General features: G+C 53.3%; 2 protein-coding genes across 4 annotated transcripts in view; both read left to right on the top strand.

Annotated features, from left to right (window-relative positions):
- Positions 1–16,601, top strand: part of EDC4 (enhancer of mRNA decapping 4) — a 40,347-nt gene extending 23,746 nt beyond the window's left edge. Inside the window, exons 18-29 of one of the 3 annotated variants that reach the window (XM_075160837.1) lie at positions 646–1,109; positions 2,840–2,941; positions 3,929–4,081; positions 5,456–5,492; positions 6,489–6,669; positions 8,657–8,812; positions 9,534–9,649; positions 10,333–10,498; positions 11,718–11,904; positions 13,173–13,392; positions 14,093–14,256; positions 15,615–16,601. In XM_075160837.1, coding sequence (XP_075016938.1) covers positions 646–1,109; positions 2,840–2,941; positions 3,929–4,081; positions 5,456–5,492; positions 6,489–6,669; positions 8,657–8,812; positions 9,534–9,649; positions 10,333–10,498; positions 11,718–11,904; positions 13,173–13,392; positions 14,093–14,256; positions 15,615–15,807 — 2,139 coding nt within the window. In that variant the 3' untranslated portion in view covers positions 15,808–16,601. Of the gene's footprint in view, positions 1–645; positions 1,110–2,839; positions 2,942–3,928; positions 4,082–5,455; positions 5,493–6,488; positions 6,670–8,656; positions 8,813–9,533; positions 9,650–10,106; positions 10,267–10,332; positions 10,499–11,717; positions 11,905–13,172; positions 13,393–14,092; positions 14,257–15,614 lie in introns of those variants that run through there. The other 2 variants (XM_075160836.1, XM_075160838.1) reach the window with 2 other exon arrangements.
- A 155-nt stretch (positions 16,602–16,756) lies between these two features.
- NRN1L (neuritin 1 like) lies at positions 16,757–19,886 on the top strand. Its single transcript, XM_075160839.1, has 3 exons — positions 16,757–17,042; positions 19,185–19,344; positions 19,431–19,886. Exons 1-3 carry the CDS (start codon positions 16,985–16,987, stop codon positions 19,702–19,704), a joined length of 492 nt encoding a protein of 163 aa, XP_075016940.1. The 5' UTR covers positions 16,757–16,984; the 3' UTR covers positions 19,705–19,886.
- The last annotated feature ends 3,390 nt before the right edge of the window (positions 19,887–23,276 follow it).

Raw genomic sequence — 23,276 nt, forward strand, 5'->3', positions numbered from 1 at the left:
TGAACAAGCTGAAATTAGAGTTATTTGGAAAACACAGCTGCTGGCACAGATCTGCAGCCAGGTTTACCTGTGTTAATGGAACTTGACCTTGTGTAAAACTGCATGTCTCGGAAAACTAGAGACAGCTCTAGCTCGTGCTGTCACTATCACGATGGTTGGACATGGTCAGCCTCTGTGTTAGGAGACTCTGCTACCTGGAAAGGTTTATTCCTCCTTGTTGGTCTGATGGGTCTGAAACAATCATTTCCTATTCCTAAGTTTTTCTTTCCAGGTGTGATGTAAAACAGATTATGACCAAAGCTTGAAATTGAAAAAAGCTTTCAGTCCAGGAGATATTCAGTGTTAAAACTAACTTTTTCCCTCAAAGAGAAGGGATCCTGGAGCAGAGCAGGGAGGTAGAACTGGTGTTACATTTTCTTTTGGAAGTGTGTTCAGACTAGCCTTGGCCTAAGTGTGTTGTTAGCCCAGCTGAGAGCCCATTACAAGTCTTGGGGCCCTTCTTCTGCTGAACAGAGTGGGAGCTCAGGGGTCACTTGAGGAAAGGATACAGCTGGCTGTTTCCAGGCATGGTTGGTGTAAGGTACCAGGGGTTCTTGGGGTGTCTCCACATTACCCTGAAGACTCTTGTTTGATTTTTGCATTCAGGTCGCACCAGGAAACCCCTCTCTAGCACTGGAACTGCAGGAGGTGGAGCCCTTGGTGGTGCCCCAGGCTTCTCCCACCCGCGAGCGCTCGCCAGACGTCATTTCCTCTGCTTCCACAGCCATGTCCCAAGATATCCCAGAGATTGCTTCTGAGACCTTGCAACGCAGCTTTGCGGCAGCTCCGTCTGGGCTCCCTGCAGAGGTGCTGGAGCCCAGTCATCACGCAGACAGTATGGCATCCGCTGCCTCAGCCTTGCATTTGCTGTCTCCGAGGAACCGGCACAATTCAGAGCACAGCCACCACTCTTTGGACATGCCTCCAGTGGAGGTGGACAGACTGAACGCTCCATCATTACTGGAGACTGCTTTAACTCAGGAAAATGCATCTTCTGACAGTGTTGTGAGTCAGCCATGGCCAGCAGCTCCTGACATAACCAGAGAAACCAGGAACAGCATGGCAGACAGGTAATCCCTTGGGTTTGTCTTGCTTAGGGCAATTTCTTTGCACTTGCCAAATTGCTAGCTTGGCGAAAAGCTTTTACGTTGTGATTAAACCAGAGCAGTTCTCCATCCCTCCTTTCCTTAAAGGATCTGATGATTCAACCTTCCTGTGTGCTTGGTCAGTGTATGCTGTGTCCTGAACTTCCTGCACCAGCTCTAACAATTTGTGCTCTCCAATACCCCTTGCAGCATAAACGATCTCCGTTAAGAAAGTGAAAAGTCTACTTTATTGGCCTTCATGTTCACCTGGGAATGGAGACTTGAGATGGGAATTTTTTTTTTTTGTACTCTGGAAATAAAACCAGTAAAAGCTGAATTCTGCCCCAGCGGATGCATTCCTGCATGCTTTTGTTGAAAGGAATCAATTAGCCCATAACTGACAGGTTTGATTATAGGTTAATTGTATACCTGTCTTCTAGGATTGGCTCTGTGCAGCTAGCATTATAAAAAAAGTACTTTAAAAGTCAGAAAACGAATGGCAATGTCTCTATGAAGCAGGCATGCAGAATGGGGCAACATCACATACGTCTGCTTACCAGGAGAAAGCTATTGCACTGGAGCAGTGCTAGGATTCATCACAGAATTAGTGTCCCTGCCGCGTAGTGGGACGGGAACAGCGAGATGCATCTGGCAGCTCCAGAGTCTGCCTAGGCCAGGGCTGCGTGCACCATGAGAGCCTGCAAACACCTTCCTTTTCAACAGCACTAGCAGGCTGAGAGTGTCAGTGTTGTCCCTCAAACCAGGCAGGGCTGTTCCCTCCCATCAGCTTTGCAAGAGAAAGGCCCCACCTTGTGCCTTCACACCTGAGGATGCTGCTTCAGGAAACGGCCTCAATTCTGATGGCCCTGGGGAGGGCACCGAGGCTGTTTCTCTACGCAGTGTTTTTGCTTTTACTCATAATTTGAAGTTGAGAAAATACTTTTATAGGAGTTTGCAACTCCCCTCAATCCCATTCTGTCTTTGAATTCTTCAGGACTTCTCATATCAGGGTATTACGTCAGATATTTCTGGATCTGAGATATTTCACTTGCACATCAATACAATTTTTTTTTTGACATTCCAATTCAGTCAAGCCATCAGCCTACATGAAAGTAACAAGCGCTTACTTCTGTTTCAAGATCTTCCTGTGCGCTGAATTCAGAGAGACCTAATTTATGGCTTAGGAGCATGTGTAATTTGCTTTCAGAACCTTGATGAAACTCAGACTGGATTAACTGTTGCAATTCTGTTCTGTCTGGTAGAGCTAACCCATCAAATTGGCGCACTTCCCTCTGTGTACTCCTCAGACACTTGGAAGAACTGAGAAGCACTGATGATTTTTGCTGATCAGCGATCAGTATTCCTTACGGAAAAACAAACCCAAGATGATGCTAATCACTGAAGTACGCTGTACTGCCCATTTGGAGTAGTGGCTTACCTGTCTTGCATGGGTGTCTGTTGGGAGATTGTCCTTGGTTAGTCCCTGAAGCATAGCTGAGCTGCTTCTCCCTTCTTAAGGCCTCCAGAAAAATGCATGGAGGAATTTAAGTGTTTAGTACCTCGAAACAACACTTGCCGCTCTCTGGATCTGTGCAGATAGGGGTGTTTGGTTTAGACCTTCTATCAGGATCTGCCATGAGAAGTGGAGTGAGCAAATACCCAAGCTGAAAGAGACTTTCATGATGGTATTTTCTTTTTTTTTTTTTCTCCTCTAGCCCAAGGGATGAGGTTGAAGAAAAACACAAGAGCTCTTCCTATCATCGACACAGCTACCACCTGCTGCAGCATGACAGCCAGGATGCTAGTGCAGAACAAAGGTACCAGAGTGCTCAGCCCCCTCTCTCGCCCTGCATGGACTCAGTTCAGGCTGCATTCGTGCTTCTGTCCCCAGCAAGCCTTCACGTGTGGGGTGAATGTCTTTGCTTTGTCTCCTGACTTAATGTGTGTATGCAGTCCAGCTTCGTAATGTTCTGATGACTTCAGCTGATCGCGAGATTGGCCTCTGGGCATTGTCCGATTTACTCTCTGTAGGGAAAGGTTTGACGCTGCCGCTCCTAAGAGTGTGGACCAAGCTTGGTTTAATTAGCGGTGAAAACCTATTAAGGGATCAGTTTCCAAATACTTGCCTTAGATAAGGTAACGAGGGTATCTCAGGAGTTAGTTTCTTGTTTTTGACATCTTTGCTCCCTCACGAGCCACCCCAAAGCTCCGTGGGCGCATTCTGTGTGCCTGGCAAGCTCAGCCCTGTTTGGCAGCTGAGGGTTCATTCATAATCCTTAAATTCAGACTGAAACGTGCAGCCTGTGTTGGGTGGCTGGTCAGCAGCTGGAAGACTCCAAGGTACCGAGGATCACATAGTTCCTAGGCTCAACCTGATTCTCCTCTGTTCCTGCAATAATCGCTGCGTTAAGCGCTTTCTGCCTGTAAAGCGGTAAGGATATGCTATGCTTGGGTTCCCTGTTGGGTCAGCGTCACATCCTAGGGCTTACGTGCTGGTGTGTGCACCCAGCAAGAGCAGACATCCTTCCGCCACGCTGCCTGAACCACAGTTGTCCCTAATGCAGAGACCCTTCAAGTCTTGTTATGCAGCCCTCGAGCTCAGCCTGACCTGGATCAAAACAGAGCAGCACGTGCTGAGCTCTTTAGAGGTCTCTATGTTAATCGTGAAGGTGGCGGGCGTCCTTAGCTGCGTGACTCTGGCCGTGTGTGGATGAAGAGCAGAGTGTGAATCCCCTCCTCTTAGTGAAGGCTAACGCTGTCCAGTATTGCAAGTGAATGTCCTCTCCCCTGCTGTTCCTTCATAGTGACCATGATGATGAAGTTGCAAGCTTGGCTTCTACGTCAGGTGGATTTGGTGCCAAAGCGTCTACGCAGAGGCTGCCTGTGAAGGACTGGAAAGCCAAGGCGTCCCCTCGGGCTTCCCCAAAGCTAAAGCGGAAGGGCAAGAAAGATGACGGGTACGCTGGGCTTGCCAGAATACAGGTGGCTGTGGGACCAGCGGTGCAGGGCCACAACCTGATGTAGCCATCAGCAGCGAGACTAGGGTCTGAGGCTGAGCAGTGGCCAAGTGCTCCCAACCCTCACCCCATTTTGCAAATGGCAGTAACCCCACAGAAAGTGTCGCGGGTTACACCGACTGCCGCTCAGGGGTGTGGGAGTAGGTTCTGCACTACCTTTCCAGCTGGGACCCAAAATCCAAAATAGAGCCTGGGCTTCAGAAGACTGTGTGGGAGGTAAATTGCACATGGCGGGGGGACACTGGATCCATTTGCCAGTTTCAGTGAAGGCTTCATTGGAACTGTGACACTGGGAGTGTAGCGCAACATGGCCTCCATTTCTGGTTGGCTTCTGAATGCTGGCACAGTGCCCTGGTTCAACAATAACTATCGTTTGTTACCTGCTTGCTGCTTTTGTGTGTTTCTAAACGTGCCCATATGAATGTCTTGTAAGTGAAAATTGATGACTGGAAAGGTCTGCCCGTGGCAAATTAGACCAATCTGTCTGCATTAATGTGAGGAGAGGAGCACAGCTTCTGCACGGGGCTCTCTCCTCTTCTTGTGTTCCCATAGCTCTGTGATTTGGATCTCTGGCTGCGCAGATTACAACAAAGATGGCCTATGGCATTAAGTTCCTGGCTGTGGTCCTGTACTGTGACACCCAGAAGCTCTTAGCCTCAGAAATGCCTTTCAATTTCCTGCCTCGGTCCTTTTAAAGTTGCTGAATGGATGCTGTCTGGGAACAACAAATGTTTACTTTCCTTCTGGTAGCATTTGAATATTCATAGATTTGTGACTCTGATGGAGACATGCAATGTTAGTGGAACAGTTCAGTGTTTTTCTTTATTCTGCTGTGTGTGCTGGAGTGCATCACTAGTTTATTCACCTGGAGAGCTGGAATCATTCTGGATGATTTGAAGCTCATTAATTCTGTATGTAACAAATGGATACTTGGTTTTCCTTTGTAAAATATCAGGAGAACTTCAAAAGCTGTTTGGCAAAGCCTTCCCTGGCTTTGAATTTGGACAAAACTGAAAAACAGTGTGCGTTGTTCTTTGTAACAGTCCTCATTAAGACTTCGTTCAAATCTCCTCCCTGCGAAGGGACCGGTCTGTAAGGAACTTCAGGGCCTGTGGATAGCGCAAATGATGGGGTCACAGTGCTGTAAGGACTGGGATTTCATCACCTTCCCATTGCTCTTCATGTTATACTAGGCAAAACAGAAGTATGAGCTGGAGTGTAAAATCTAAAGCAACTGTAAAATGTGTGATCTGTTTGGATAAGAGTAGTTAATTGACATAATTGGATTACTGCTTTTTCTCTTTTTATTTCCAGGGATGTGAACCAGTCACCAAGATCATCTAACAACCAGGTGAGTCAGAGCTGCTCTGCAGTCCGACCCAAGGGCGTGATGCTTCAGCTCTATTTACTATCTTACTAAAGACCTGAGAGAAAGTTCATCCCAGTTCCTTGAAGTGCCGTGGGCCTCTGCTGTGCCCGAGCTGGCTGAGGTGGGGCTGTGCTTGGGCTTGGCATTGCTCTGCTCTCCGACTTGCGCAGCAGAGAAGGAGCTGCTCAGTGCTAGCCAGACTGATGGCTTCCTTCTCCTCTCTGCATATCAATTTTCATTTCTGTGTTCTCACAAGCCCTATATCATCTAAGACGCTACCGCTCATTTCCTCTTCCCTGCTGAGATGACTCGCATGCGTTGGCAGCAGGATAAGCTGTTCCCAGCAAAGTAAGGGCCACAGTGCGACCGGCCTGTTAGAATTTCTTATCCCTGTTGATAGTTCCTTCGTATCTGGCAGAAAATGCTCTCAGCCGAGTTGCTATACTTCTTAAACTGCCCTTGATGTGTGTGCCTCCTTTAGATATTTTGAGCGGGTGAAGAGACAACGAACTATAGATGTATACTTCTCCAGTTGTTTGGTTACTCATAAATAAGTGAAAGAGCTGAAAAAGTGCTGTAGGAAACCTCCTTCTTATTCTACTGATTGCACAGCTCTTTCGTAAGTGTTTAAAGTCATTATTTATATTTGGAGGCCTAAACACTCACTCTCAGTACCTGGCCAAAAGTGAATAGGATCTGTTTTCTTTTAGATGCCAGAGCTTTGAAGGGGGTCTTGAATCTAAGCGGTTGATATTCTAAGCAACCATTTATGAATCCCAGGCAGGAGCTTCATGTACCTTGCTTTATCGGTTTATTTCTCAGGACAACAGTCTTAGGAATAGGCATTAAGCTGGCTCTGTTTCCTGCTTTGTGTGTTACGCTTCAGTCCTAGGCCCAGGGGTTGACTTAATACCTAGCAGAAAGCTTGACTGACCTCTGATCCTGTTGGAAATGAATGCTTGTCCCCTCCGTGCATAGGTGACACCAGAGTTCCAGGATGAGCTGATGTGCATATTGAGGAGCCAACAGCGGGAGCTCTCTGAGCTGCGTCAGAACCAGATGGAGCTGCTGCAGAGACTCACGGATCACCTCGATGCCATTCAGAGCTCCCTTATGGGCCACGTGGAGAGGGTGATTGACTCCCAGCGGGAGCAGGAGCGTATCCTTGTTTGCAAATGTTGCGTGGCAGATAAGGAGTGGAAGGCTGAGGAGTGGAAGATAAGGAGTGGAAGGCAGATAAGGAGTGGAAGGCTAGAGACATGAGGAAGGCTAAGAAAGTTCAAGGGTCTTGGTAGCGTGGGCCATAGGTGCAGTAAAATTGCCTGGCTGCAATAAAACTATTTCAGTTTCTCTCGGTCCCTTTCTAAGGGCAAGAAACTCAGAAATAGAACGGAGAAGAACTGATACTTTCTCCATGCCACTAAATTTTTTAGTTACCCATTAAGACCATAAGTGCCGCAACGCTGGAGTAGACTAGAGGTGCACCTAATACATTATCCTACATCAGGCAGTGGCCAGTTGCGCAAGAGTAATTACGCGATTATCCTTTCCTTCCTTTCCTCCTTAAGGCAAGTCAGTACTTGCACCAGAAATAGCATCTGGCTGCCATACTGCATGGCTGAATATAGAATTATCTTGTCTGTACCCATATATACATCTGGTGGTCCACAGGTCCCTTCTGTGTTGTCTGAAAAGTGCTTTCTTTTGGTGTTTTCAAACCTGGTATCCAATTATTTTTATTGTATTGTGAGTAGTCAGTTCCTGTACGTCTTTTGCTGCACTGAATTTGGTCATGTTCCCCGAACTGAGCAGCTCTAGCCTGTTTCATGTCTGAAACCACTCTTAACTTCTATGACATGACAATGATTTCTGTTTTCTCTATTAATTAGTCTTGGATTTTCCTTTTTGACCATCAGGCTGCTATTTTCATAGATAATTCAGATAGCTTTCTACTGAAGTTCGGCATCTAGAGCTATATTGTGACATTAGAATAATTTTTCCCTATCTGCACAACTTCATGTCTGCACTGAATTTTGTCAGCAGCTGAATTGTCTCTTCACTGTTTGTTTTGTTGCGGGTTTTTTTGGTTTTGTTTTTTAAGATGCACATGCATCCCGGTGTTTGTGTGTTGGCTCCTTCAGAGAGCTTGGTTGCTTCATGCGGTATGACTAGCTCTTATTAAGCCTGGGTTTGGTCCCGGGCACTATATCGCTTATGTCCACCAATTCCATCCTGTAGAAATATTTTTACCAATTTGCTTTTTATGGATATCGGGCTTCTTGGTTTCTGTAGTGGTTTTGGCTGGGATGGAGTTAATTTTCTTCATAGCAGCTCGTACGGTGGTACGTTTTGGATTTGTGACCAAAACAATGTTGATAACACACTGATGTTTTTGCTATTGCTGAACCCTATCAAGGCCTTCTCTGTTTCTCACACTGCTCCGCCAGCGAGCAGGCTGGGGTGGGCAAGAAGTAGGGAGGGGACCAGCTGGGACAGCTGACCCCAGCCGACCAAAGGGATGTCCCATACCGTCTGACGTTGTGCTCGGCAGTAAAAGCTGGGGGAAAGGAGGAGGAAGAGGGGGCCTTCGGAGTGGTGGCGTTTGTCTTCCCAAGTCACCGTTACGCGTGATGGAGCCCTGCTTTCCTGGAGATGGCTGAGCACCTGCCCGCCGATGGGAAGTAGTAAATGAATTCCTTGTTTTGCTTGGCTCGCATATGCAGCTTTTGCTTTACCTATTGAGCTGTCTTTACCTCAACCTGTGAGCTTTCTCACTTTTACCCTTCCTGTTCTCCCCCGTCCTGCTGCAGAGGAGTGAGTGAGTGGCTGTGTGGGGCTCTGCTGCCCACGGGGGCAGCTAAGTTAACCCACAATATGTAGGGAACGCTACTGTCAAGCTTCTTTTAGCTGTTTGGCTTTTCTACCATGTCTTCCAGAGCTTCTCTCACCCTGATCGTTTGTTTAAGAGCACCCTGTTGTTTACAGGAACACATCAGCAATGTTATTAGACCCCTCTTTTACCAGAGCTGCAAATTTGCTTTCACTGAGCCTCTGGAGGTGAGGCTAGTGTCCATCTTTGTGGACAGGAGTGTTGAGGGTAGAGAGGAAATCTGTTGTTTGTGCTCCTTAACATGGATTCTCATTAGAGAGAAGACTAGACCGAGCGCTGACGGAAGGACAACAGCGCAATGGGCAGCTCCAGGAGCACCTGTCTCAGCAGCTCTCTCAGTCCCTTTCCACTGCTGTGTGTAACCGTCTGGAGAGGACCATTCGTGAGGAGATGAAGAAGACCGTACCCCAGTGTGAGTGTTGCTGCCTAGGTTTTGAAGGTGGATCCCTACAGTTAGCCCCGTAGGGGTTGAAAGCATGCTGCGTACAAGTGTTGGCACTGTATGAAATAGGAGTTAGGTTACATGAAGACTAGTCATTGCGCTTTAAACTGTTGCAGGCCCCACTGTAATCTGAGAAGAGGAGTTGTGGTTTGGAAGGAGTATGAGGCTCCCAGAGGGGATGCCTTTCCAGAGAGCATGGTCTGACCTTCCATTATAATCCATAAAGCTTCTGGAGTCTGTTCGGTGGAGGAAGGCAAAAGAAGCTAATGAGTTTGGAAATGTTGACTGAAGCAAACTTAAACTTGTCTTTGCCCTTCCTCGATGCACTGGCACCATCCACGTAAGGAAATGTTTGAAGAAATGCTGGTGGGAAAGCCTTCTGCAGCCAATAGTGTCCACCATTCTGCTTGAAGCAGGGCTACCCACTATTCTAGATCAGGTCAGCTGTGACTTTGTCGGGGCAAGTCTTGAAAACCTTCAAGGTTGGAGATTCCACAGCCTCTCTGGTGATTTCCACCTTCCTAGCAAAAAGTTTCTCCTAATGTCCAACCTTAGCTTCCCAAGCCAGAGCTTGTGACCATTGCCCCTCACTGCATCATATCCAAGCAGAGTTTGACTCCATTTTCTTTGGGTTTTGAAGTGTGACTCTAGGGTTAAAGCTGCAACTTTGACATGTTTGTGTTGTGCCTAGGTATTTCCAAGAGCATGGACCCTATTGCTGGCCAGCTAAGTAACACTATTGCTGCCAAGCTCACTGCTGTTGAGGGGACGCTGAAAGAGAGTATCACCAAGCTAGTGAAGTCAAAGGTAAGGAGAACCAGACCGTAGCTTTTCCTGGGGACACTGAGTTGTCACCTGCCTGGGTAGTGACTCCTCATACCTCTTCCCCTCACCTCTCTCTCTAGGTAGGGTCAGTTTAGCTGCCAGCGGTCAAAGCTCTTTCCTGGTCTCATCCGGAAGAGTGAGCTTTGTGTACTCCCCTGCCTGCTTTGCCTCATTAGCCCTTTCTTTCCTTTACCAAGTTGTTCATTTTCTACTCGAGTAGAGAATTCTCACTACAGCTGTGTTTTTAGGGCCATCTCAATCAGCCAAATGGTGAAAGTTTGACCAGCTCTTCTGCTGTCCACTCTGTTCTCTGTTTGTACGTTATTTAGGGAACAGAAGCTTGTTACTTACCTTGGCAGGGAATGGTGGGATGTGGGAGGGAAGCAGGGGAAGGGGAAAGCAGCCGTGCCTGACTGTGCCACCTTCCCTTGCTCTACAGCTGAACTACAGGGAAATGGTGATGTTCTCAGCCCCTCAGCAAGCAGATGCTCTGCCTGTCGAGCGATGGTGCAGCCTGGTCAGCGGAAAGAGCTGAGGGAATACGTGCTTCTGACACTGGGCTGTCCTTATCTGATGTGGGCGTGTGGCAGGGACCTACAGTGTTTGTTTAGTCTGCAGCAGGCTGTTGTTAATTTTCTGGAATCTCTTCTGTGTGTGCTTGTAAGAACCTTACAGATACCGTTGTGAGGGCAACGGCCGATACCCTGCAGGGGCCGATCCAGTCAGCTTACAGGGAAGCGTTCCAGAGCGTCGTGTTGCCAGCCTTCGAGAAGAGCTGCCAGTCCATGTTCCAGCAAATCAATGACACTTTCAAGCAGGGCACGCAGGAATGTGAGTAGGTTTTCTTCCGTGAGTTTTCTCTGCACGGCGTATTTGCATTAGTGGCTGACAAGTTGGTCTTTCCTTATGTCTTTGCCTTTCAGAGTTTCACTGGTGACTGTTTAACCTCTTAGCCCATCTGCATGCTCCATTTCACACTTGGGAAATAGAAGCAGAAGTGAGGAGGTTTTTGTGGGTGATGCTATAAGAACAGAGATTCACCTCTGGTCTTTGTGGCCCATGCAGCAAAACACTTGGCTCATTCTGTGAATCTGTGACTTCTATTGAGTAGAAAAGCCCAGCTGTAGGATTACCCCATTCTGACATCAGGAAGATGATGTATGGAGAGGGTAGCAGTCTTGCAGCTAAGCCCTCATCTCAGAGGGGTAATGGAATTGGAGAAGGTTTAGGGAAGGGTACAGGGATGATCAGAGGTTAAATAGTGGCTGAACAGTGTAAATAGACATGGTCAGGCTGGAAAACAGAAAACTGTACTCTTAAGTAAGGAAAATTGTACACTGATGCACCGGAGGAGATCTTTCCTCTTCTCAGGCTTGGGATCCAGTTCCTTGGCCTCCTGGGAGGCCAGGCAGGTATTACTGTGCAGAGCTGGTTTCTGAGGGAGCCTGAAGCTGGCTAGTGCTGGCACAGCGACTTCTGTTGTCCGTAGATCTGCAGTGTCTCCAGCTGCTGTTTATTTTGCACCCTTCCTTTTCCTCACAAGTCTCCCACAAGTAGATAGAGCTTATATTCTTCTTCCTTTCGATCAGACCAGTTCATAAAATATTTTATAAAATACAGCTTTTTGATCTCTGCAGACATGATTTTTTTTTTTTGTCAGAAATATTCCTCCTCTTTCTTCCCTGGCATTGAACTCCATCACTAAATGCAGATCACAACTCACACTGTGTATGAAATAAAATACCCTGGCTCCCGCCTTTATCTTGCCCTGAACAAACAGTGCCTGTAAAGGTCTGTCACAAGAGAACTCGTGGCTTCGTTGCTGTGTCATGTAATTCTGCATGATGGGGAGGCTGGAAGCAGGGTTTCTAGGTTAGTGTAACGCAGCCCAAAACAAGGCTTGTGCGTTCCCCCCATCTCTCCTGCGCTTGTACGCTGGCTCAGGAGTTGTTTCTGCTGGAGGACATGTCGAGCTTGGCAGCTGGATTTCTGCCGTGACCGTCTCCACCGGGACCGATGGCACAAACGTCTTCCTCTCTCGTTGTTGCAGATATCCAGCAGCTTGAGACTCACTTGAAGAACAAGAAGGTACGAGAACAGGAGGCCCGGGACCCGCTGCTGAATCAGCTTCGACAGCTCATCAGCACCTTCCAGAGCACCACCGAGCAGCTGGCTTCCACTGTCGCAGCCAGCGTCCACGCTGAGGTGCAGCATCAGCTGCATATTATCGTGGGCAAGTAAGTTGGCAGCTGGGCTTGTGGAGAGAGGTGTCAGTGAGCGGTATACGTGCGTGTACAAAAACCTCTCCCTGCTAGTCGTGGAACAAACCATGTGCCACTGTAGGGCTGCTTGTTGGCTCTGTGCACAGTGCGACAAAGCATGTGGGTGGTGTAACTGTTGCCCTGTAGGGCACGAAGGGAAGACCACGGAAGGTTTCTAACAACCAGGTGTACCGCTGCTGCGTGTGGGAGCTCAGGGCCTGCTTTTCACAGCGTCCCATGTGCATGTTGGAGCACAAAGGACCTGAGGCAGCCCAAAAGCACGCTCAATTCTGACTAGCCTTCCTCTTCTAAATGTTCTTCTGGTCTTTTGAAGGCTTTTCTTCTTTACTCTGTGTCCTCAGGCGTACCAACAGTTTCTGCAGGCTACTCTGTCCTCCCAGCTCCTCTGCAGCAATTTGTGCCCGGCCATCCTGGTTTCAAGATGTGATCCTGGCAGTGCCTGCCGCATGGTCACACCATGAAGCTGGTGGCAGGCTGCCAGGCATTAAGACTGGCCGGTGGTCACCTGCGGGGCAGGACGCCCCTGGCTATTTTAAGTGACTAGAACATATGTCAGAGTGCATCGGGGTCTTCGATGCAGACCAGAAGGCTACCAGACTAAATTCTGGTCTCGTTGCACAGGCTGTGCCTGCTCCCAGGGAAGTCCTGCTACTCTGCCTGTGCTAGAGCAGGTTTGATGCTTTGTACCCTTTGTAAGAGGGGAGGATCCAGCCCTTGGGGGGGGAAAGGTGTAACACACAGCAGCGGAGCCTGCACTGTGGGCTGGTCTCGTGTGGAGAAGTCAGAGGCTCAGTGGAAGTGTGTTCTCATTCGAAAGGCGTCATCTGCAGGCTAGGAAACTGCGTCTAACAGATCTGATACGGAAAGCTGGGCCCATTCAGGGATGAACCTAGAGCTTAGTAGCCTTGCTTGTAAGCCAGGGACATTAAAGATTTAAAACGCCGTACGATGAGAGACTTAGTTCCCTGAAACATCACTTTCCCGCACAGAATCCCAGCATCTTCCGCATGCACCCTGGGAGGTGGTGTTGTTGGCCACAGAGCTACCTTGCGCAGCATGTTTCCGATGCCTGTGCCTCAGAGCAATTTGTGTTAACCCTTTGGTAGCCACACTACAATAAGCAAGCAAGCCTGTGGATTCCCGCTGGTACAAGCTTTGTGCAACGTTGTCCCTCAGCTCTTCATTTTCAGAGATGCCGGTTTGTTGTTTTTTTTTTTTTTTAGCATGCAGGAGTCTATTTTGGCCCAGGTGCAGAGAGTCATTAAAGGAGAAGTGAGCCTGGCTATGAAGGAGCAGCAGGCAGCTGTCACCTCGAGCATCGTCCAGGCAATGCGCTCGGCGGCCGGGACTCCGATCCCTGCTGCTCACTTGGATTTCCAGTCTCAGCAAACTCACATCCTTCAGATGCTCCAGCAGGGACACCTCAACCAAGCTTTCCAGCAGGTACGTGGGCTTCCTGGTAGTGGGCATCGCTGCTCGTTGGGGGATGGAGGGGGGGAAAAAGGGCTCCTTCAGCTGGGGACATAATCCCACAACTCACAGGAGTTGCCTGAAAAGACCTGGGGCAGCAGACTGCTCAAGGGGTGCAGCTGAACTCTTAGGCGGGTTGAGCCAGAGCCGTGCAAGTTCCATGATTTGGTGGCAGTTAAGTTCCCTCTTCCCCGCCCATGCCCTGTCAGGACCGTGTCGGCCCCGGTAAGCCAGAGTTTTGCCATCAGCGGTGGCGTGTGGTGCACCCCCGAAGAGAGCAGCTTCGTAAGCCCCTCCAGGCAGATCTACCAGCTGCGGCCTGACCTTGCCTTTGTCTTTGAATGTGTAGGCAGATCCATTTGAGCTGCTGCAGACAAACTCCTCTGGGAATAATAGTGCTGTGCAAACATGGCCCTGCTCCGTGCTGCTAACTGTAACCCGCTCCCCTCTGTCTGGTTGGGATCTGTTCAGCTTGGAACAAACACAGGTGTCCTCTGAGCATAGGCTGAGCCTAAGCACGGTCCTGCTTGCAGGGTTTGCAGAGAATTCTACTTCCAGAGGAGGCTGGTGAGCCACTGAGCTGCCCCAAGGCAGAGGGCTGCCTCGTGCTCTGTCCTGTGTCCCTCACCTGCCTGTTGTTTCCTCTGCATTTCTAGCTGTGTCTTCCTTGCAGGCTCTCACAGCAGCTGATCTCAACCTGGTCCTCTATGTCTGCGAGACTGTGGATACTCAGCAAGTGTTCGGACAGCATCCGTGCCCGCTGTCCCAGCCTGTGCTGCTCTCTCTCATTCAGCAGCTCTCCTCGGATCTGGGTACTCGTACGGAACTGAAGTTGAAGTGAGTATGATCAGAGCACCGGGTCTGAACCTATGCAGACCTGTTCCTGGCTCTGGCTTTAAATTCACTGCCTGGAAGCGAAATGTGGTGCTTCGACGAAGGTTGGAGCTTCTGTAGCCTGTTACTGGCATGCGAACAACCAGTAATGACTTGGAAAGAGTTGTAGGCCTTGCCACGGAAAGCTTTGCTGCCCAGAGGTAGTAGTAGAAGGGGTACCCAGCTGTAGGTGCTGTTACCTCCTGGATTGTAGTCTGTAAATATTATACGCAGTCTGTGCAGCGATCTCCTTTCACCAAGGAACGATTCCCCTGTGGAGGTAAAAGGAGGGATGGTGCCCTGTTTCCTGGATAGCTTAATATCCAGAGCATCTTTGCTCTGTCCTCAATTCTTAACCCGTTGCTGGACTTTGTGTCGGCAGTTTCGTGTCGTGACTGCCAGACAGGCTCAGTGGGAGGTGGCAGCAGGAGCTACTGGAACTGATGTCTGTTAGATGTTCTAAGCAAAGCTCGTGTGACAAAGTAGTGACTGTGCTGGTACTTGCCACGAACATTTTTAGTGAGTGAGTCAAAACCCTGTTATCTGTCCTAAAAAACTAACTTGTTAAGGTACCTCCAGATTTTAACCATGGCTTGTATGGAAAAATGACTTAAAACAAGTTTTTAACTCAAGTTAACAATAGGGATAAAGCAAGCTAGAAAAACTGAAAAAGAGGTTGAAGTTACAGACGAGCTGGTAATCAGAGTTAAAGTTGCTGCTGTTGAGTTCAGGCTGGTCTGTTAGTGAAAACCTTTTGCAGTGACCGCATTGCCTTACTCTCAGGCTGCGGTTTGAAAGTTTATGGCTCGTCTGAACTTCAGAATGGCTTATTGGTAAAGTTCTTGCTCTTCCCCCAACCCTTCCTGGATAGACATATTGGAAGAAGACCTTAAATATATCCCTACATGAAATAAGCCTCACTGCTGAGGATTTTTACTGTCTAATAAGTGACTAATTCTGCTTATGCTAAAAAGGCATGAAAGAAAATATCTACAGAGCTGTGACCAGGCATGGCCTGTGGCCAAATGCCACCTCCAGCTCTGCGGGGAGTTCTAGCTTGCTCTTGTGCCTGCTTGGTTCAGGCAGCCAGGTTGTGTTGCACGTACTGGAGGCTGGAAGATACATAGGCTGCCCTTACATGTTAAGAAGGGATAGGTGGACTTTGCTGTGAGTCAGTAACGTTTATTTTCTGATGGCTGAACAAGCTGCACTGAGTTTGGGTGGGTGGGGGAGCAGAATTGTGCATCTTCAGTGCTAAAATCAACCGAATCGGATTGGGATGGCACGTTGGTTTGGTTCTAACCCTGGCCTTTCTCCTTCAGTTACTTGGAGGAAGCGGTGATGCACCTGGACCGCGGTGACCCCATCACCCGAGACCACATGGGGTCAGTCATGAACCAGGTGCGGCAGAAGCTCTTCCAGTTCCTCCAGGTGGAACCCCACAACACGCTGAGCAAGCCTGCCCGTCGCCTCATGATCATGCTCCAGGGCCTGGTCACCCCCGGCATGACCTAGGAGGACCTACCTATCTTGTGGGCTGCTCCGTGGAAGCCCACCCAGCAGAACCAGTAGTTACTAACCACGTATGGCTTGTGTTAAGAGCTCTTGCCGGGAAATCTATCAACATGTGTGTGATGTCTCTAAGGCAAACGCCATCTGTGTATAGTCCCAAATAGTCACTGAACGCTCACTTGGCTTATTTTCCTAAATAGCCTCTTTTTGAGAGAATTAAATCTCTTCTTCACCTGCCCATCCGTCCCTGAGGCCTGGCTGGCAGTCCAAGGCGCATTCAGCAGAAGCCGGTGGATTTTTTTTACCCCTTTAGTTTGGAGTCTGCTGCCGTGAGCGGAGAAGGGAGGTCCACGCTGAGCCCCGAGCAAGGGGGCTGCCGGGGACACGTGCTCCTCGTTGACCAGAAACCAGTGCCCGTATCTTAGTCAAGGACTCACACCCCTCCTGCCCCGTGGGGTGAGTAGCTGGGCGGGTGTCAGCCGAGCAGGAAGGGGGCTTCACGGGCTCCAGGTCCCTGCTGCCACCGCAGGGGGGTGCCCAGCCCCTCCTGCGCCGTGCGGGCAGGCTGGGGCGGGGGGCTGTGCGTGCCTCTGGGGCGGGGTGGTTGGGCAGCAGCAAGCTGCGGGAGCCCCTGGGGCCACCGGTTCTGTTGTGTGTTGGAACGTGTTCATGGTTCAGACATTAGTTTTGATTTTACACCAGGGTTTTTCTTTTTATCTAAATTTTGAATTTTTTTTTTTTTTTTGAAATAACATTAAGAACAATTCAATAAACAACTTTTTGAGAAAAAAAGAGAAGGGAAGGCTGTGAGCATGTGAAACGCCTTGGAGGGACAATCTCCAGGCTGGAGCTGCAGGCGGGGGGGCCCCGGGCTGCCCTTTCTTTCCCCAGATCGTCCCCCGAGTCTGCTTGAGCTTTCCTGGGCGAGTCCCGCGGGGCGCAGCGGCCTTTCCTTCCCGTGGGCTTTGTCACGGGTGGCGGGGGCTGCTGCCCGCCGGGAGGAGGCACCGCATCCCCTTTTCACAGCAAAAGCGTCTCCTGCCGCTCCCGGGACTGCGAGGGCTGGGGTCCGTCCCGGGGGGCGGGGCCGGGGCGGGGCCGGGGCGGGGCCGCGGGGCCGAGGCTGCCGCCGGCGGCGGGGCGCGGAGCACACGGCGGCGGCGGCGGCGGGGTCCGCACCATGGGCTGCGGCTGCTGGCGGCTGCTGGGCGTCGTGTGGCCGCTGCTGCTGCACCTGGGTGAGTGCCGCCGGGACCCGGGGGAGGCTGGCGGGTGGGAGCGGGACCCCCGGCCGCCCCCGCTTCGTTGCCCCCTGCCCACATTAGCTGCGGGGAGCGGGGTGCCTGGTTGCCCCGAGGCTCAGCGATCCACCGTCGCCCCCCGTCCTGCGGTGCCAGGCAAGGAGGAGAGCGGCTTCGCAGCACTGCCTGGGGGTCCCTCTGCTCAGGCAGGGACAGTCCCCAGGCTCCGGCTCTCCAGCCTGGACCAGTGCCCCAGGCCAGCCCTGCCCACTGACCCCATGCTCCTGGTGGCTTTCCCTGCCTGCTCTCCTTCGCCAGGGGCCTGGAGGGCAACCTGCCCGCTGGGGAACGGTGGTCCGGCAGATCCTGCACCTCACCGGCACCAACGTGCCACCTCCACGCTCTCCCACTCCCCCCAGAGCCGAGGGAAGACGCCGTCCGGCTCCAGGCGCAGCGGTACCCGGTGGCATCCCTGCCCCGAGGAGGGACGCAGCAGCCCGGGGGCTAACCTGGTCCGGCGCTGCACGGAGGGTGGAAGACGGGGACCGCCAAGCCCGGGGCAGTTTTCGGGCTCGGAGGGTGGGTGATTCAGGCCCTTCCCCAGAAGCAGGACGGCTGCATCGGCGCTCGCTTGAAGCCAGCGATGCTCTGCAGCACCCTGGGCTCCCTCCCTGCCTTTCCCTTGGGGCTCTCTCCCTGGTGAGGCTGGGGACAGGTTTCTCCCATGTGGTTTTGCAGCGGGGTAGCAGGGATGATTTGCTCTCCTGGTTTCTCCCTCCTTACCTGCCCTGCCCAGCCTCGTGCTGAGAGACCTGGGCGGAGGGGAGGGCTCGTGCCGGGCGTTAGAGGAGCCCAGGAGGCCAAAACCCTCGGCAGGGGACCAGCTGGCCGAGGGAAGGCATCTGCTGGCCCCACCAGCCGGTGCGTCCCTGGGCTGGCAGGAGACGCGCTTGTCGCCCGACTGGGTCAAAAGAGGAGCAACGGATCCCACTTTCTCTATCGATACCTGCAATATTTGTGACCCACGTGGCTGGCATCAATCTGAGACTTCCCTCGGTGATGTGCTCAGGGGGTTTCTTGTCGCGAACACCCGCCGTGCTCCGTGGTGGGCTGAGGTTTCAGGCTCGCCCCAGCCCTCGTCTCGGCCACAGCCACTTTGCTCAGGGCCTTGTTCCAGGGGCACAGGCGTGGGATGCCAGCGGCACGGCACACGGCTCCCTGGAGACATCCTGGCTGCCTTGGCAGCCACCGGGCAACTTTTGGCTGCTTCTGGGGGCTCCTTCCCGCAGGGGATCCCTCCAGGACTGTCCTCACGCTTTTTTAGCATCCTTAGCTTAGAGAGCTCCCGGGCGCACACGCACGGCACTTCTGAAAGTCTCACACCTCCCGTGACGTGGCCCTGCGGGACCCCCGGGGCAGAGCCGAGCCGACTGCGCAGCGTTTCCCTGTGACCCAGCCACACACTGGATCTTTTTGGGCTTCCCCCCGGCCATGGATGGCACTCGCGGTCGTCCCCAACACACCCTGTCACCCGCCGTCCCGTGGCCAGCACCGGGGTTCGGCCAGTCCCGGTGGTTCATCCCTTGCAGAGCAGGGAATTGGGGCTTCCCAGGGTGAAGCAGCTGGAGTTGCACTTGTGCCTCTTCCTTTTGTCCTCTTCCTTCCCCTTCGCCTTTCCCCTTCTCCTTTCCCCTTCTCCTTTCCCCTTCCCCTCTTCCCCTTCCCTCCCGCTGCAGTAGGAGCAGGGACTCCAGCTTGCCGAGTCTTCGCTTTTGTTTTTTTTTTCCTGTTGTAGTCGCAAATTAATCTGTGCTGTCAGGGGATAAAAGCCGGGACAGATGGCTCCGGGGAGAGCCTGGGAGGCCCAAGGGGAAGCGGCCGGCACGCTGCTCTTCCCCTGCGGCTAATGGCAGCATCGCTGGCGGGGTCATCACGTCGTGCCACGTCGGGCTCCCGGGCCAGGAGCAAAGGTTCACTCTGAGTGCCTGGGGAGAGGATGCCGGGGTCTGGCGGGAAGGGGGTGCCAGCCCCTCGCCACATTTCAGAGCCCGGTGTCACCCCCGCCTGTTGACACCTGCCCCTGAGCCGGGCAGGCGATGGCCGTCGGGGGCTCAGCTCCGTCTCTCCTCTCCCCTGCAGCCGCGAGCCAGGAGCCCGTCAGCATGGCGGGGAAGTGTGACACCATCTACCAGGGCTTCGCCGGCTGCCTCATCAGCCTGGGGGACAGCATGGCCCAGAGCGTCCGGCGGCAGCGGGAGGAGGGCGGCAAGGAGGCGCAGGAGCTGGACACCATCTGCAAGTGAGTGTCCCCGTCCCGGTGGGAGCTGCTGGGGCGGCCGGGTGACCTGCCACCAGCGTCCCCCCAACTCCCGCCCGTCTCCCCAGGTCCTGGGACGACTTCCACGCCTGCGCCAGCGAGGTGCTGTCGAGCTGCCCCGAGGAAGCGGCCGCCATCTGGGAATCGCTGCGCCAGGAGTCCCGCAAGATCCAGTTCCAGGGGAACCTGCAGGAGCTGTGCAGCGCCCGGGGACGCCTGGCCAGTGCCCGCGGCTCGCCGGCTGCCGAGACCAACCAGGCCACGCTGCGGGGCTCGGCCACCCCCCCGCGCCCCTGTCTCCTGGCCCTGCTGGCCCTGCCGCTGCTGGTGCCCCGGCTCTAGCCCTGCTCGCCCGCGGGGTGCCCGGCTGATGCCCCGGGTCGGTCCCCCGGTGCTGTCCGGGCACTGGCGCCCGCGGTTCCCGCTGAGCCCACCTCCCCCTGGGCATCCCTCGCAGGGCACGGTCCTCTCCTGGAGCCCTTCAGATGGATTTATATTTATATTAAAAGACGCTTTTACATTTCTCCTGTCTCTTTGCCATGGGATGCCCCTCGCGTTCTTCCCAAGCTCTGGGTTTGCTCCAGGGATTGGAGGGGAGATGCTCCCTGGACCGGCCGCCGGGGAGGGTCACCGGGGGGGGCTCTGCGGCTCTGTCCCCCCCGGCGCATCGCCCGCAGCCACGCCGGGCAGCCCACGGGACCCCGACAGCCTGGGGAGGGCTGGACTGGGGATTCCCACCGCCCTGCCGTCACCTGACAGCTGCTTTTCAGGACAGACATAAAGGACATTCCCTTTAGAGATGGGTCAGATGGTTTCTTTATTTTAAAGGGCATCTTAGGAAAACACAATGCGTGTATTTCTCTTCTTTTCGGCAGCCCGATAGCTTGTCCTCTGGTGGGCAACTCCAGCGGCATCAGACAATTTTCTGAAAGAAATCCCATTTTCCATCCCTTTTATTTTGGTCCTGCTATATTTGGTACTATTAGCAGTCATCAAGGAAATTGGGGTTTGCAGGGAAAAGAGGAGGTTTTTTTAGACAAGATGATATAGTTGAAAAAACCAGGGAACTGAAGCTCTCATCCAGGTCCAAGTGGGACTCATTGAAGTTAAACCAAGATGATGTGCTGGAGCTTAACTTGGTTAAACTTGTGCCAATCCATGGAAGATGCTGTTAGTCCCATCCCTGTTGCTGTTACGCTGCAAACTTCAGAGTTCTTTTTCCTAGCATACTAAAACCCATTGTGGTAAACCTAGTTCCCCTAGACGTGGGTTGGCGAGGCGACCTCCCCGCTCGCCAGGGAGCAGCCATCGCCCCTCGCCCGCCACCTAAAGGGACATTAAAATTGCAAATGGGCCACCCCATCTATCACTGGCACGGCCCCGGGGCTCCCGGCAGCGGCGGCGGGTAGATCTGGCTGGCACGTGGGTAAAGGCAACAGCACCCGGACCACCAAAATCCTCCAGCCAACGTGAGTGCCACCGTGTCCTGGAACTGCGACAGCTCCGCCTGCTGCGCGAGGCTCGGCTGCGAGCAGGAGCGATGAGGAGAGCAGCTACGTGCCGTGAGTAGCGAGTTGCTGCAGCGCCTTTGATTCCTGGGGTGACTTCAAGGCTGTCCCGGAAAGATCCCCGCGGCCGGTCACGGGGCACGGTTGTGGTTTTGGCCCAGGGAAGCGTTTGCACGCTGGCCTTGTCTGAAAGCGAGAAGCTTAATTATCACTGTCCTCATCGAGCCAGGGAAAATTATTGCTCGTTTTGTCGCAAAACCTCTTCCTGCGAGATCCGGTGACTTAAACGTGTGATCCCCGACCTCTGGGATGTCACTGCGGCTGCTCCGGTCACCCGCCGGCATCCGGGGCCGGATTGTTGTGCCGTGGTGCATGCCGGGGGGCTGAGCGGTGGCTGCCGATCCCTCAGCTTTACGGGGGGACCCCCTATTTATTTCATGCCGTTTATTTCATTAACCAGCCTGGCGCTGGCTTGGGGGACACACACAAAACATCGCATGGGGAGGGGCGGTGACAGGCTGCCGGCAGCCTTTGCCGGGGGACGGTGCCGAGCCTGGGGCTGGGTCCCCCACGGGACATGGGGCAAAAACACCGTCCCGGCTCTCCTTGGGGGGCAGCTGCCGCTCCCCGTGTTCAGTGCTGGCGCCGGGGGGATAATCCACTGATTCTTTCCTTCCCAGTTCCTGACAATCCTGTGTTTAAGGGTGAATTAGTGCCGGATCCCCGCAGGGTGGCTAAGAGGATAAACACCCGACGGGCGCCGGCCACGCACCACGCAGCGTCCGTCGCCCCGCCGGCACCTCCGCAGGGCCGGGAGCGGTGGGCTCGATAGCACGGGCTGCGCCCCATTGTCCTGCGGCAGGGTGGCGGGAGGCGGCCGGGGAGCTGGAGGGCCACCGAAGCGGTGCTCTGCCAGGCCGTCACCGTGATGGTGACCCCGGCATGCACCAAACCGCGCCGCTTCCATCCAAACACTCCGGGTGTTTGATGCTGCACGCAGAAAGACGCCCCACACATGTCCCATGGCCTGGAAGATGTCACCACACGTGTCCCACACCCTTGGCTATGTCACCACGTGTCCTGCACACCAGCGCATGTCACCACACAGGGCCCGCACCCTTGGCTATGCTACCACACGTGTCCTGCAGCTGGAAGGTGTCACCATACGTGACACCAGAGCGTGTCACCACACAGCCTGCAGGCACTGACGGCTCTGGGGAGCCGGGGCTGGCATTTGGGGATGCCAGGCTAGGACGGGCCCGTGGGTCACCACTGCTTGGTGACACCCCATGGTGCAGGGTCCACAGCAGAGCACTGCCCTAAACCCACTGTCACCGTGTCACCCCTAGTCTTCCTTCAAGGAGGTGCCCACAAGGCCGGGAGCAGCAGTGTGACAGCAAGGACGGGCATGCCGACCCCCGGGAAAGCTCTCTGGCTGCTCCAAAATCACGACAAGCAGCCAGTGCCTGTCCTCCCGTTGGGTTCTAGGGTTTGGGACAGTCCTGCGGCCATGTCCCGCCGTGGGAAGGGACCACGTCCTTGTTCCAGCCCCTAAAACTGAACAGCTGGCTCCCCGCACGCTGGCCGGCATCTTAAAGCAACTGCCCAGGCTGAAACCCGGGGTCGCCAGACAGGGGGGTCGGGACCGGTGGCCCCCGGCACTGGGCACCTCTGAGCACCCGGTGTGCGGTGAAAACCCATCGCTCCGGTTATGAAACTCCGGCGACCTACTTTACACTCCCCGCTTTTGTTCTTAATTCCCAGATATGGCTGCTCTCCAGATTTTGCCCATCAAGGCAAATTAATTGGAGTAGATCCTAATTTGCTCTCTGCTATTCTTTGGGTAGAAGATTAAATGCTCTGCAGACATTATCTCCCTCCCTCTTTTCTAAGAGACAAACCTGAATTATTAAAAAAAAAAGGGGGATAAAGGAAGGCCGAGTTAGGTTGAGTTGATGTTTGAATTCACTTTTTGTAATCGCAGAAGGGGCCGGGGAGGCCCCCGCGTCCCTGGGCAGCTGGAACCAGATGGTGACACTATTCCGGGCAGCTGTGTGAGTGGGACGGCACACGTGGCACGGCGACACGAGGGCCAACCTCCCGGCCACGCCGCCCGACGCCTCCGCCACGCGATGGACGAATCCTCCATTCCTTTGCCCAGGGAAATTCCTGCTGGCGAAGGTGCCGGCAAGGAATGAATCCTCATCTGCAGGAATGCACTTGGGTTTCTCCAACAGGATGGGCTGAAGCTGTGACGGGACCACCAGCGGAGGTGGGACAGCTCCTTGCCCTCCCACTGTCCCCAGTGCCACCGTCCCAATCCGGTGTACCCACAGAGGAGCACACCCAGGCGCCAGCCTTGCCGGGCAGAGCTGCCTCCGGCATTGCGGGCACCCGGCATGCCGG

This window comes from Calonectris borealis, chromosome 12 (assembly GCF_964195595.1).
Source record: "Calonectris borealis chromosome 12, bCalBor7.hap1.2, whole genome shotgun sequence".
Taxonomy (NCBI): domain Eukaryota; kingdom Metazoa; phylum Chordata; class Aves; order Procellariiformes; family Procellariidae; genus Calonectris; species Calonectris borealis.

What these genes read in the sequence shown, in the direction of transcription:
- NRN1L (XM_075160839.1), top strand. Translation starts at nt 16,985, where the DNA reads ATGGGCTGCGGCTGCTGGCGGCTGCTGGGCGTCGTGTGGCCGCTGCTG. An exon ending in GCCGCTGCTGCTGCACCTGG is followed by an intron (nt 17,043 to 19,184) that starts GTGAGTGCCGCC and finishes TCTCCCCTGCAG; the next exon opens with CCGCGAGCCAGGAGCCCGTC. An exon ending in GAGCTGGACACCATCTGCAA is followed by an intron (nt 19,345 to 19,430) that starts GTGAGTGTCCCC and finishes CCGTCTCCCCAG; the next exon opens with GTCCTGGGACGACTTCCACG.